Source organism: Carassius auratus, chromosome 35, assembly GCF_003368295.1.
Source record: "Carassius auratus strain Wakin chromosome 35, ASM336829v1, whole genome shotgun sequence".
NCBI lineage: Eukaryota > Metazoa > Chordata > Actinopteri > Cypriniformes > Cyprinidae > Carassius > Carassius auratus.
In genome coordinates, this window is record NC_039277.1 from 16936705 (window position 1) to 16949527 (window position 12823).

The window sequence follows — 12823 nt, forward strand, 5'->3', positions numbered from 1 at the left end:
TTTGTCAACAAATTATTACATTTTTTGTTAGGGTTTTTTGTTTGTTTTTTGCCTCACAGTCTGTCAATCACAAGTCTCTCAGTTATTCTAGCCAATGCTTAATACGTAAATGTAGTGACAGTGTAACACTGATCTGAAGTGCTTGGTGTTGCTCCCAAGTCTAGAGTAGGCAGATGATACACTGGGCAACTTTTTGAGCAATTTTGCAAGGCACATTTTTTTGAGCAATGTTGCTTGGGCATGGAGAATGGATAACAAATGTCTATCTGGAGACTTTAGATCGGTTGTGGGCCCTGTGTCTCATCTGGTTGCACATTGGCAGAACCCTGCCCCATGCATCATCATCATAATTAGTCTAGTCAAGCATTAAGTCTTTTCTTGCTAATGAAGAAGTTTATTAAATTAAATTAATATTTGATACAATCCACTACCGTAATATTTGCTGTATAAAAAAAGACATAACAGTTGATGGAGGCCGATGCCAGACATCTTGTCAGAGCATGCAGCACATCTTGATAATATTGGACCCAACAGATTTCATTTTGTCCCCAGTGAACAGGACCATAGAGAACACGGCTCAAGCTTGGCAAGGTGTTCTTATAGTTGTCAGAACAGCCTGATGTACTATTAGAAGTAATGGTTTTAAAAATAGAGCCAGTCTGAAGTACAGCACAGTTCCAGTTTTTCTCTGGACAGGGAGCTTTTAAGGATGAAAAACAATCAGGAGCTTTGATTTGACACAGTCAAAGCATCTATCTCATTGCACTGCTGTGGCTTGTTAATTGTGTTCTTTCATACACATTTAACTCACCTTCTTTCTCTAACATGAGTGATGATAGGTTCTTAGTTTAAGTGGGGAGTTAAACCATTTCATATAAAAAGAGTTAATTCATTAAAGAGTTAAACCAATTCATATTAAAAAAAACTTTTCAGAGGCTGCAAAAGTTATTTTGTTAAGTTTGGAATTAATAATTATTTTAAAAATGTATTGCATCTGAATATGGTAATGATATCTGGTCACTTTATTGAGCAAAGCAGAGAGGCAAACGAGCCATTTCAAATGTACATTTGCAGACATAATCAAGCAATGCCAGTCTCAAAGTACACAGTAATGTTTCCTCCATTTCAGTCTAATATTAATAGTGAAAGGCTATATATCTAAAGCTCTTACACTCTCAGGTATTTTATACAGACAACTAAAAGCTGAATTTTATGCACAAGTATTTTACATGAACAGATTATGTACATATTTTGCTTGCAATTGCCAAAGTCGGTGAGTGTTGGTTGATATTAGAGAGGACTCATTTCTCATTTAAGAGAGTGTTTGTTTGGACAAAAAAAAAAAAAACTAATTTTATGGCCGTTGACAACGTGAGTGAATATTTTGTGTCTGTATTCTAGAGAAAGTAAGACTGGAAGTTTAAAATGTGTATCTGCTAAAAATTAAATCAGCTTAACTTTGAGCATACTACCATCTAGATCTCAAATCTCACAGACATGGGCTACTTCAGTCTTATTTATGTCCTCACTTGATGCATAACCTTCACATCATGGTCCCAAAAAATGGTAAAATGGTTTGTTTATGGTAAAATATTGGCCTTCAAAAAACCGCACTATATCAAAGCAAGTCAATCCAGTACTGTGTTTCTATCTGTTTTAACGTGTCCATTAAGACGGCTGAGATATCACGTTAGCGGAGATGCTAGTGCATGCAGCTGCAGAGCAGTTCAAAAAGGTGCAACATCGCTGCTCTTTTTGTTCCTCTGCAGGCATCAAAGCAGCTCTCACACCTGCCATACAAAGCAAGAGCCTGCACAATTTAGAGCTAAAAAAGGCATGTAAAGCGAGCACACGCCAAACAACATCATGATATTGTACACAGATGTACAACAGCCACTGTACGAGAAAAATGGACCTCACATTAAAAGCAACATGTAGAACGAGCACTTACTGGAATCTAGATTTTGACAACGCTGAAAATGGTCAGTAGTTGTTGCAGGAACTTCTGTAAAGGCTGTATATAGTTAGACATATATCAAAATAGACATTATGCCATTATACTTACTATGCACAACATCTATGAATATCTATGTCTGTTAGAATATCGGTGGCCACAAATCAAAAGCTAGGTTTTCATTTAAATAATTTGCACTGTTATTGACATATACAAGAACAAATGGTAGACTTAAAATAATAATAATAATAATAAATACCATGGTCTTTTTTTTAAAGGCAGTATTGCTGTAACTGATACTCAAGAACATGTTAATAATAACTCTGGATTTAACAGAGAATTAAGGCGATATAAATGGATGTAGCTATGTTAGTACAAAGTCCATTTTTTCTCTCTCTCGCTGCGCTATATTTATCATGACCCTCTCTGCCTTCCATACAAATCCTTTATATTGTCACCTTCGTAGTCCAGTAATATGCAACAACAGGTGCAAACCTTCCACGTCGTCACGCTGGCTATCGTATCATCGACAAGCAGCAGTAACGACAGACAGATCATTGCCAAGGGGATCAGCTGGGTCAGGTTTTCCTAAACAAACCCACTGGGTCCAGGTGCAAATGCCGATTGGGTAAATTGTTGGGTCAACTCTTCCAGGGATGATTTCTAGCCAGCTGCCTCGAGTAGTAAACTTTAGCTAAACACAAAGACAGTATTAATGCTCCAATATACTATGCATATCACGTTTTCACACATTAGCTTAAAAACCTGGTCTGGTTTGTATCTCACACTACGACATTGCCTGGAACGTGTATCATTTTGCCCCTTCTTCTCACAAGATTGGTACTTTAACACTCAAAGCATTTCCTACATTCAAATTCATCCTAAGCTAAATAGTTGCTAGAATAGAAGCTGGATGACTCTGATACAGTCTTTGAAGCGCTTTGTGAAGAACCATTAGACGTGAGATCTATTTTCATTTAAATAATTTGCACTGTTATTGACATATACAAGAACAAATGGTAGACTTAAAATAATAATAATAATAATAAATACCATGGTCTTTTTTTTAAAGGCAGTATTGCTGTAACTGATACTCAAGAACATGTTAATAATAACTCTGGATTTAACAGAGAATTAAGGCGATATAAATGGATGTAGCTATGTTAGTACAAAGTCCATTTTTCTCTCTCTCGCTGCGCTATATTTATCATGACCCTCTCTGCCTTCCATACAAATCCTTTATATTGTCACCTTCGTAGTCCAGTAATATGCAACGACAGGTGCAAACCTTCCACGTCGTCACGCTGGCTATCGTATCATCGACAAGCAGCAGTAACGACAGACAGATCATTGCCAAGGGGATCAGCTGGTCAGGTTTTCCTAAACAAACCCACTGGGTCCAGGTGCAAATGACGATTTGTAAGTTGTTGGGTCAACTCTTCCAGGGATGATTTCTAGCCAGCTGCCTCGAGTAGTAAACTTTAGCTAAACACAAAGACAGTATTAATGCTCCAATATACTATGCATATCACGTTTTCACACATTAGCTTAAAAACCTGGTCTGGTTTGTATCTCCACACTACGACATTGCCTGGAACGTGTATCATTTGCCCCTTCTTCTCACAAGATTGGTATTTTAACACTCAAAGCATTTCCTACATTCAAATTCATCCTAAGCTAAATAGTTGCTAGAATAGAAGCTGGATGACTCTGATACAGTCTTTGAAGCGCTTTGTGAAGAACCATTAGACGTGAGATCTATGGAGCGTCGATTTGTGTTCTCCTGAAGGTCCCCCTCAACAACCGGCATCACTGTGGATACCGTGGTCTCCATTCGGCTGGCACGGTAAAAGCTGGCCTGCGTCTGAAGATAGCGAGTGGACTTGAGCTCCAGACCTTCGTATGAGCCTTGAGGGACACAAGGACACCAGGAGAATGCCTGCTGGAATCCAGCTCGAAACCTGCACAGAGGATTGCATGATACCCATGATAAATGTTTGTGCCTAACCTGAAGTGTTTGCCTCTAAGCCAACTCCTTACCTGTCATTGAGAAGACAGTAGATGATGGGATTGTACATGGTGGAGCTCATGGCAAGCCACATAATTCCTAAGTACACTTGCTGGATGTACCGTTGCTCAAACAAGTGGGGAAGGAACTGGTGCAACAGGAAGTAGACATGGTAGGGTAGCCAGCAGATGGCGAAGGTGCACACAACGACAATCATCATCTTCACCACCTGCAGAAGTTAAAATAGAAAGAGCTGAAGTAAGGCAAAACCTGGATTAGTTGTTTACCTAGTGACCTAAAGCAAACACTCGTCAGGTCCTACATGGTCTTCTTGAAAAGACCAGCAAAGTTGATCACTTAAAGAACTTCAATGTTGGTCAACTTCATTAGATAATGTTGCTAGGTTACTATCTATCCAAGCTGGTCTTTTCAGCAAAGCAACTGACATTTAAGCTTTTATGTGAGGCACTCTACAGATGATGACCTTCCGTTTGGCGGTTAGCTGCTCTCGGTAGCGGTCTGAAGAGTCTCCGGGAATCTCACTCGCCCAGAGAGTGCATCCCACCACCAGGTACGCACAACCCATGACGAGCAAAGGGAGAAAGTAGATAAGCACAACCACACAGACGTAATACCTGTGAGAGAGGAAGAGACAGAAAACAGCCAGATGGAGAATTGGAGGCAGCCAACGAACAAGAACAAGACAAGAAACCCAAGATGAAAATAGACCCAAAGTTGTTGAGACATATTTTGAGTGCACATTTTTTACACAAAAGAATGCCACACACCAGCACCTCCGTGTCCCGTGTGTTTTCTCGCATTCGCTGGCACTTAAAAATAACCGCTGGAAATTTTGTGAATCGTGAACTGTGAATGCTCGCAGGATTCGTGCGCTGTGACAGTGCCTCTCTTTTCTTTTGGAGCGCCGTGCAATTCAACATGCTAATTAGCTCGAGGCTTATCTAGAAAAAACACTCGCCTCACCGTAGAGGTACAGAGGGAAAATATGCGCAGGCCTTTCATGCATTACCACAAATGTTCTGAATCCTGTCCCATAAGACGGTTCAAAAACATCAATGGAAATGCCGGCTTCTCTTTTGTTGTTTTGATTGAACATTCTACAGACATGCTATTTAGGATGAGCCAAATGAGTTGTGGGTCTTTACTGCTTTTCAAGCATCCATCACTATTCAAGTGTGTGAGAGCTAATTGAATAATTATCCAGTTGATTAATTAAAAAAATGCTTCTTGCCTTTTGTAGTGTGAAATAAGAAGACAATATTGCTAGCATAACAAGTGATTGCCTGAAAACAAAAGCCTGCATTGCACTTGCAAAAATCGTGCTTATTTTTGTGGCTAAAATGCAAAAATATGTGGGTGTGAAAGAACCCGTTCTGCCCTTCTCGCCATCTTCCCTTTCTGTCCATCTCTGGCTATCCATCATCACACTCAAAGATCTATCTGCAGTTAAAGAGGGTCCACTGATCAGAGCTCCTTATCTCGAACACCAATGTTAACAAGATTTGGTCTCTCAATGACTATCTATGCCTTTAAAGAAAGTTCTGGCTGACAAAAGCTCAAGAACATCCTCGAGAAATTATTCTTGTCAAATATGTGTCACATTTGTGAGATGTGACCGGTTTATGTCACTTGAAGAAGCTATACATGCTCACTGCATTTCAGTGACGGGGAAAGCCTGCAGGAAGATTGACTGTATGCGTGGGTGAACAACTAAGCTGTAATGGAAATAACCATATGCTGTCGGCACCTGTCACCTATGTGGACATTGCATTAGACTGGCAGCATATTGGAGAATTGGATTGGAGTTGGCAGCAATTAGAGTACGGACCATGTGTGAAGTTCTATCAAAACTCATTCAGTAGCTGATAAAGATGTGATTAAGATGCAGGACAGGATCTATTTCTACTTAGCCACAGTTTAAATATTCATTTAAAAAATCAGACCATGCCACATACTTGGTACTGGTCCTACGGAATAGCATTGATAGTGCACCCTATGGTTTCTCTAATGTTGTTTTCAATTGCATTGTCAGATTTTTCATTGTTATGTTGTTGCTGAAATAGAAGTTAAACCACACTCTGCACAAACTTTGAATTGCGACTCAGGCTTTGAGTTTGACTGTATGTCCAGTTCCCAGTGTATTTTGACGTTTTCAAATGCCATTCTCCTGGTAGGCTATCCAACGAACATGCACTTGAGTTTGTTCAAAACAGTTTATCTCTGAGTATTTGCCATGGGTGACACATTTGATTTTACAGATCTCACTGACTTTTATCATCACTGACTTTGACAGCGCAGACTTGACAGCAAGTCTGACTTGACTTACGTCTTTTGGAAATCCCACACACTGTACTCAGGCCAGTTGATGTAGCACACGGTTCGTCCTGGTAGCTGAGCGGTGCTGGAAAAGTAGTACTGGGGGAAAGCCAGGAGCAGCGCCAGGGCCCAGATCACCCCCACCACCAGCTTGGTCTCAGCGGACGACAGGCGCTGCTGGAGTGGGTGGATGATAGCCATGTACCTGCAGGGGGAGTTTAACAAAGGCAATGACCTGTTATTTATGCAAACTCAAAGGAGTATCATCCACTTGAATTGCCCTGAAATTATTTGCCCAGTCCAGCTGATTTGATTTGGGGAGTGAGATGACTATTGGAGTTTTTTTTTGGAGGTTTTTCTACACGGGTTCGAATTGCATCAACTCCATCCTCCCAAAAATGATGGTACTATGGAACAATGATGGTATCAGATGCTGTGGAGCAGAGATAAAGGATTTTTTACCCAACTAGGATTATAAAATATAACTGTGGTACAGTTTTGAGTAATTTACTCTAAAAAAAAGTAATTAATTAGCTACTAATTACATCTTCACCAGTCTAATTAGATTACTGCAATAATTACGCTCTCTAATAAAGTACTGCATTACTTATTAATTACTTTCTAAATTCTACCTATACCAGTTTGAACAATACACTGATAGACATGAAACTGCTCTTTAATTCTTTCAAATAAATAATATAAAATTCCAGAAATCATTCTTGAACGGATCAAAGTATTTAAAGTGTCAATGTTACATTAAAAAACATCTGACATTAGATGTACATCTTTAATGTTAAATTCCCTACTGTTTTACATAGAATTGCTATAGGCTACACTCTATACATCAGAAGTGACTCACAGCTAGTTATTTGGTAATGCATTACACCCAACACTGCTGTGGTAGGACCATGCTTATAAAGTGATGGCAATACAATTCGATGCATACAGTGGATATTTATGTACAATGACATTTACAATGACCTACAAGGTTCTTCTAAGAATACCATAGTACATGCATCATAAAAGATCAATAGCTCACCTGTCCAGGGCTATTGCTGTCATGGAATAAATACTAGCGAAGACAGCTGCTATTGGAAAGAAGTTGTGAAATCTGCAGTAAACAAGTCCGAAGTACCACTCGTTATGCACTGCATACACAAAGTTAATAACGGTATTGAAAGCCGACATAGAAGCCTCTGCGAACGCAAGGTTCACAAGAAAATAGTTGGTCACAGTCCTCATGCGCTTATGCGCTAAAATGATCCAAATAACAGTGATATTTCCAACAACTGACACCAGAACTATACAGCAGTACGCCATGGCCCACAGAACTATCTGCCACACCGGCTGAACGAACTGGTTCGACAACACGTCCGTGTCATTGACCAAAGAACCGTTAGTCCCGTGGCCGCTCGAGTTTTGCGAAGTGTTGTATAGAGGATCCATGATCAATAAATCATCAGAGAAAAAGCATTCCAGCGAACAAGCAAAATGTATTTGCTTTGTTGCTCTAAAGTTGAGTTTGAAAAAAAAAAAGAGGTCCAAATGAGCAAGCGAAATGCCAGGGTTCTTGTCTTAGGGTCTTCAGAATGCACGGCAGGGTGAATAGCGAGCGCGTACTTGGCGCGCTTCACCAAAATCGCGTGTGCGCGCACTTACGAACAAGGGTTGACACAGTGCGCTGCATCTTTCCAGTCACGCGCCTGTGAACACGCGCATCCTTCTTACTGGCACTTGTCATTGTTTGACTTTCAAACGTGTTTGAGAAGAAAAGGAGTTACTTGCATGTAATTATGCATAATTAATTGTTATAATAATAGTAAGTACATGGATCTTAAAATGAAGTCTTACCCAAAACTAAGGCATTCTTCAATTACATTGGATAAAATAATTAACATTTTGAAGATGGAGGGGAGTGAAATGTAATCTATGTGGATTGTAATTATTAAAAAATATATATTAAGAAATATTTCAAGTGTTTCTTCGTGGTTTCTTTCTCGTATTTGCATAATAAGCAAGACACTAAACTAAACTCGAGCTGATTTTTTGTTTATGTTTTTTTGACAGCAATTTCTCACTTTCTCTTTTTTTTTTTTTTTTTTTTTTTGTTGTTGTGGAAAGGTCATTAATCATCATCTGAAAAATGTTGACAAAAAAATTAGGACATAAATGAACGTTTTCTTCCAGACAAAAATGTAGGAGCACTACAAATGAATTAGTTTCAATTCATCACCATGCATAGCTGCTTTGCAAAGACAAAGTTCAATTAGTAAATGGCCTATTTTCAAGTGACCTCTGCACATGCCAATAAATATGCTTTTCACTGACCTATGCAAATTTAGAGGTCATTTAATTCTCCAAGAGGGTGAAGCATTCTTTTCTTTTGACTTTATTCATTGTTTTCCTACACTTAAACTTATCTTCGTAGGCTTCAGCACATTGCAAATGAAATATGCAGTCAAACACACAGGGTTTTCCTGAGGTTAAGATTTACTTGGCAGCAGAGGGAACATAGGGCTATTATATTACTGAGTGCAGAATAAAAGCAATTGGCCATAATTCCATGCTCTACTGTCAAACTATCTTTTTTGGTCTGAAACATATCGTTCCTTCATTCTGCTACCATAACTGCATTTCACTAAAGTAATGTTCTTTATAACAATTTTTGAGAGTCTAAATGGTTTTATTATTAAGAAAGTGGCCCAAAAGTATAACAGCAGAAGTGAAACCAATGTTGTCTATGACACAAATAGTTATATTACACTGGGACTGTTGTTGGTGGCACCCAGGATGATGCTTTACAGTTCTGTTATCAGATCAAAACAAGAACATATGCCGTGCTGTCAGAAGCGTTCAGGGATCTTTTGAAATGGTCAGATGGTGTTATGACTGGGTGAATGATCTTGACCAGATCAGCAGTGAGGTTTTAGCCATTGATTTGTTTTGTTTTGGTCCCACTCTGTGCACCTGTCCAGTCCCTCCCTGGTGGCGGCAAGTGTCCAGCCGAATGTGAGCGATCGGAATTGACAGCAGGGAAATGGAAATTCAATTTCACACGTCACCTGCTGCTCGCTAGAATGTAATCCACTAGAATGATGGAAGAGGATGAGAAGTATCTTAATTACCAAACGTGAGACACTTCTTCTTGCAGTATACAGTGTTTTTTGATAATGCTGTAGTCTTAGAATTAAAACCTGAATCTACAAGAATACATAAATATTTTGGTCTGGAAACTGCTTGGCCCTGACGTAAATGAAGGGTAATTGAGTTTCAAAGAGGCTGCTTTGGAGAAAACTCATTCACATGGTAGAATTTCCTCGAAGGCACGCAACGAATAGAAAAGCGATGCATGTTGAGGAATTGTTGTCCTTCAGAGAGAGAATGATAATCAATAAAGTCCATACCATCCTGTATCATTAAACTGTAGAATGCATTCATTTTCCTCTTAAAATTCAGTCATAAGTCTTGTTCCATGTGTAAAAACTTATTGCATGAAATTGAATTAAATGCTATTAATTAATCATATTTTATAATAAAAATCTGTCTTGTATTTTCTCTACAGATCTACTTCACGGAACTTACCACAGAAATATCAAGTCAAGTCACCTTTAATTTTATGGTGCTTTACTGTTTCAAAGCTGCTTCACAGAATTATACAAGAAAATAACAGAATCAATGATATTCACAAATGATACAAATCCATATTCTTCTTTAAGGAAGCTCTAAAAAGACCATGCTATCATTATTTAACTCCGAGTCAGTTCAGTGTCGATTCATTTGCAGTTGATGTTGCCAAATTGATCAATTATGAACAAAGTGAATTCACGCTATAAAGCAGAAGACAATATTGACATTATTCAGTTCAAGAACTGTTTTTATCTGATGGTGCCACTGCTTTCAAATCAAAACGACTAAATATTAATTATTTTTTAAACCCCAACCAAGCAAGCCAAAGGCAAAAGTGGCAAGGAACCATCAGGTGACAGTAATGGAGAGAGAAAAAGAGATGCTTGATCAAAGACGTGAGTTTCATAAAAACAATACCTAATATACATGCATACAAATCTTGTTTGGGTCGAGAAAGAAAGGATCCGAACATCATAAATTTCAATCACATGAATGGCCATGTCAAGAGCTCAGCTGCTGGATTTATTTAGCAAAATGATTTATTCATTCATTTTTAGGATGATCTCTGATGAGCCCATGACAAGCGAGGGCGACGTGTGACACAGCAGGACCAGGTGAGCGTTTAAAAGGATGCCATGCACACGTGATCTTCAGAAATGAAATGTCAATTCCAATTTCATTCAGAAATTGGATGTACATGCTCCATATGAGGGTTCACACCAATTCAATTGGATTTGAAGCGTGATCTCTTGGAGAGTGGAGCAATGCAATCATCTCTGTTTTCGGTGAGTGAACAAACCGATACAATTACCAGCATTCTTCCCATAAACAGTGCACACACAATAAATAATATAAAAAAGAGATCAGTGATAGGCTGTTCTCTGGGGTTTCTTTAACTTAGTTGCAGAAACATATAGTGTGTTTTATTTATTTATTTTGCCATGGTCTAAGCAAAAGTATTTTAATAGCGTCTTCATAATTGCCCGCTAAACAGCTGACAATCAGAGATTTGCCAGGAAATCATTAACAGCAACAAGTTGTCATTTGATTCCTAATTAAACGTTAATGAGTAAGTGCAGTGTACAAGCAGCTCTCAACACTTGCTAGGAGGAGAAGCAGGGAACTTTTATGATGAACGAGATGTAAATTAGACTCTGGTAATTATGGTGTTCAGTCAGCCATGGTTTTGTTGACTTATTCATTTCAGCAATCATTTCTAGAAATGTGGAAAGAGGAGCAAAACGGAACTGAAATGACTTTTTGATAGGCTTCAAAAGTATGATTATCATTTATGAAATGTTTAATTCTTTTAATTTTACACAAAAGCAAATATATTGCACTGTTTCTTGACACTTTTAGGGGATCTGAATCATTTCTATGAATGTTCCCTTGTTCTTTTAATGAAGCCACATTGAAAATCTGGAACTCAACAATCTGGTTTTAGGATTTTGAAAAGTTTAAAGCAAAGAAATTGTGTGATGTCAAAGAAAGAAGAGATACACTAGCATTTAAAATATTATGAATTAAATACTTTTGTTCAGCAAGGACTTGTGAAATGAAATGACAGTTTATAATTTACAAATGATTTTTTTTTTTCAAAAACAATACTGTTCTTTTGAACTTTCTATTAATCATAGAATCTTGAGAAAATGAATCACAGTTTCCACCAAAATATTAAAGCTGAAGTAGCAGGTAACTTTTGTAAAAATGTATTTGTTAAACCTGTCATTATGTCCTGACAGTAGAATATGAGACAGATAATCTGTGAAAAAATCAAGCTCCTCTGGCTCCTCCCAGTGTCCTATTGCCATTTGCAGAAATACATCCGCTCCAGGTAAGAAACAACCAATCAGAGCTGCGGTCCGTAACTTTGTTTGTGTTCAAGATTTACAAAATGTATATAATAAGCGAGTACACCATGAATCCATTTTCCAAACCGCGTTTTTAGCTTGTCCTGAATCACTAGGGTGCACCTATAATAAGTGTTTATATTCGGACTATTTTAGATTGCTTCGGGGGTACCGCGCGGCCTTTGTGATTCTTCATAGACATAAACAGAGTGAAGTAGTTCCGGCTACGATGTTCTTCCGCAAGACGCAAGCAGTTCTGTTTATTAACCGCTAGAGCGTCAAAAGTTCCCTACCGCAGCTTTAAGCAGCACTACTGTTTTTAAAATTGATAAATAATAAAAAAATGTTTCTTGAGTGGCAAATCTGCGTATTAGAATGATTTCTGAAGATCATGTGACTCTGAAGACTGGAGGAATGATGCTGAAAACTCAGCTGCGCAGCACAGAAATAAATTACATTTTAAAACATATTTGAATAGAAAATAATTATTTGAAATTATAATAATATTCAGACTACTTTTCAATTGCACTGTAGTATTTGAAGGTCAAAAGTAAATTAGTGACATTAATCATGTTGCTTTTTGTATACGTGCTCTTTGGAACATTCTCAAATATAATTTCTAATGAAAACATAATTGTATTAAATTTCAATGCAAATATGCAAAAAAGATGCATTTTGATTAGTGCTCTCAAACTTTTGGACCCCATAGATGTTGCACTTCCATCGAGGGTTCATTACAGAACCTCCTAAACAGATCCTGCTTTCTTTCAGTTCACTGATCGTGGATCAAATTAGAGGTCCAGAGACATAGAGATGGCTGATTTAATGTGCCAACAAGATTTCACAACAACTTTTCAACCTACCCTTGGCTTGCTGGTGAAAATGATAAGTATGCCATCCATCTCCTCAGTTTGACCTGCAGACAGCAGAGTTGTGAGCATGCATGTGTGTTGACAGAATAAGAATCCCCCCGAAGTATCTCTAGTGTGTTCACAGACGCCATTGAAAGAGCCAAACGCTCATTATCCCGTACTCATCATGCGGTGC

General features: G+C 38.3%; 1 protein-coding gene across 2 annotated transcripts; it reads right to left on the bottom strand.

Moving 5' to 3' along the window:
- Positions 1-2775: 2775 nt before the first annotated feature.
- On the bottom strand, positions 2776-7869 carry LOC113054679 (substance-P receptor-like). Of its 2 annotated transcripts, XM_026220374.1 has the most exons (6): positions 7339-7869; positions 6310-6504; positions 4447-4597; positions 3995-4191; positions 3698-3915; positions 2776-2906 (listed from the first exon to the last, which is right to left on the bottom strand). In XM_026220374.1, the coding sequence occupies exons 1-6, from the start codon at positions 7743-7745 to the stop codon at positions 2836-2838; spliced, it is 1239 nt and encodes a 412-aa protein (XP_026076159.1). In that variant the 5' UTR covers positions 7746-7869; the 3' UTR covers positions 2776-2835. The 2 variants fall into 2 exon arrangements, with proteins under 2 accessions (XP_026076159.1, XP_026076158.1); XM_026220373.1 differs by lacking the exon at positions 2776-2906 and having other exon boundaries at positions 3603-3915.
- Between the last annotated feature and the right edge of the window lie 4954 nt (positions 7870-12823).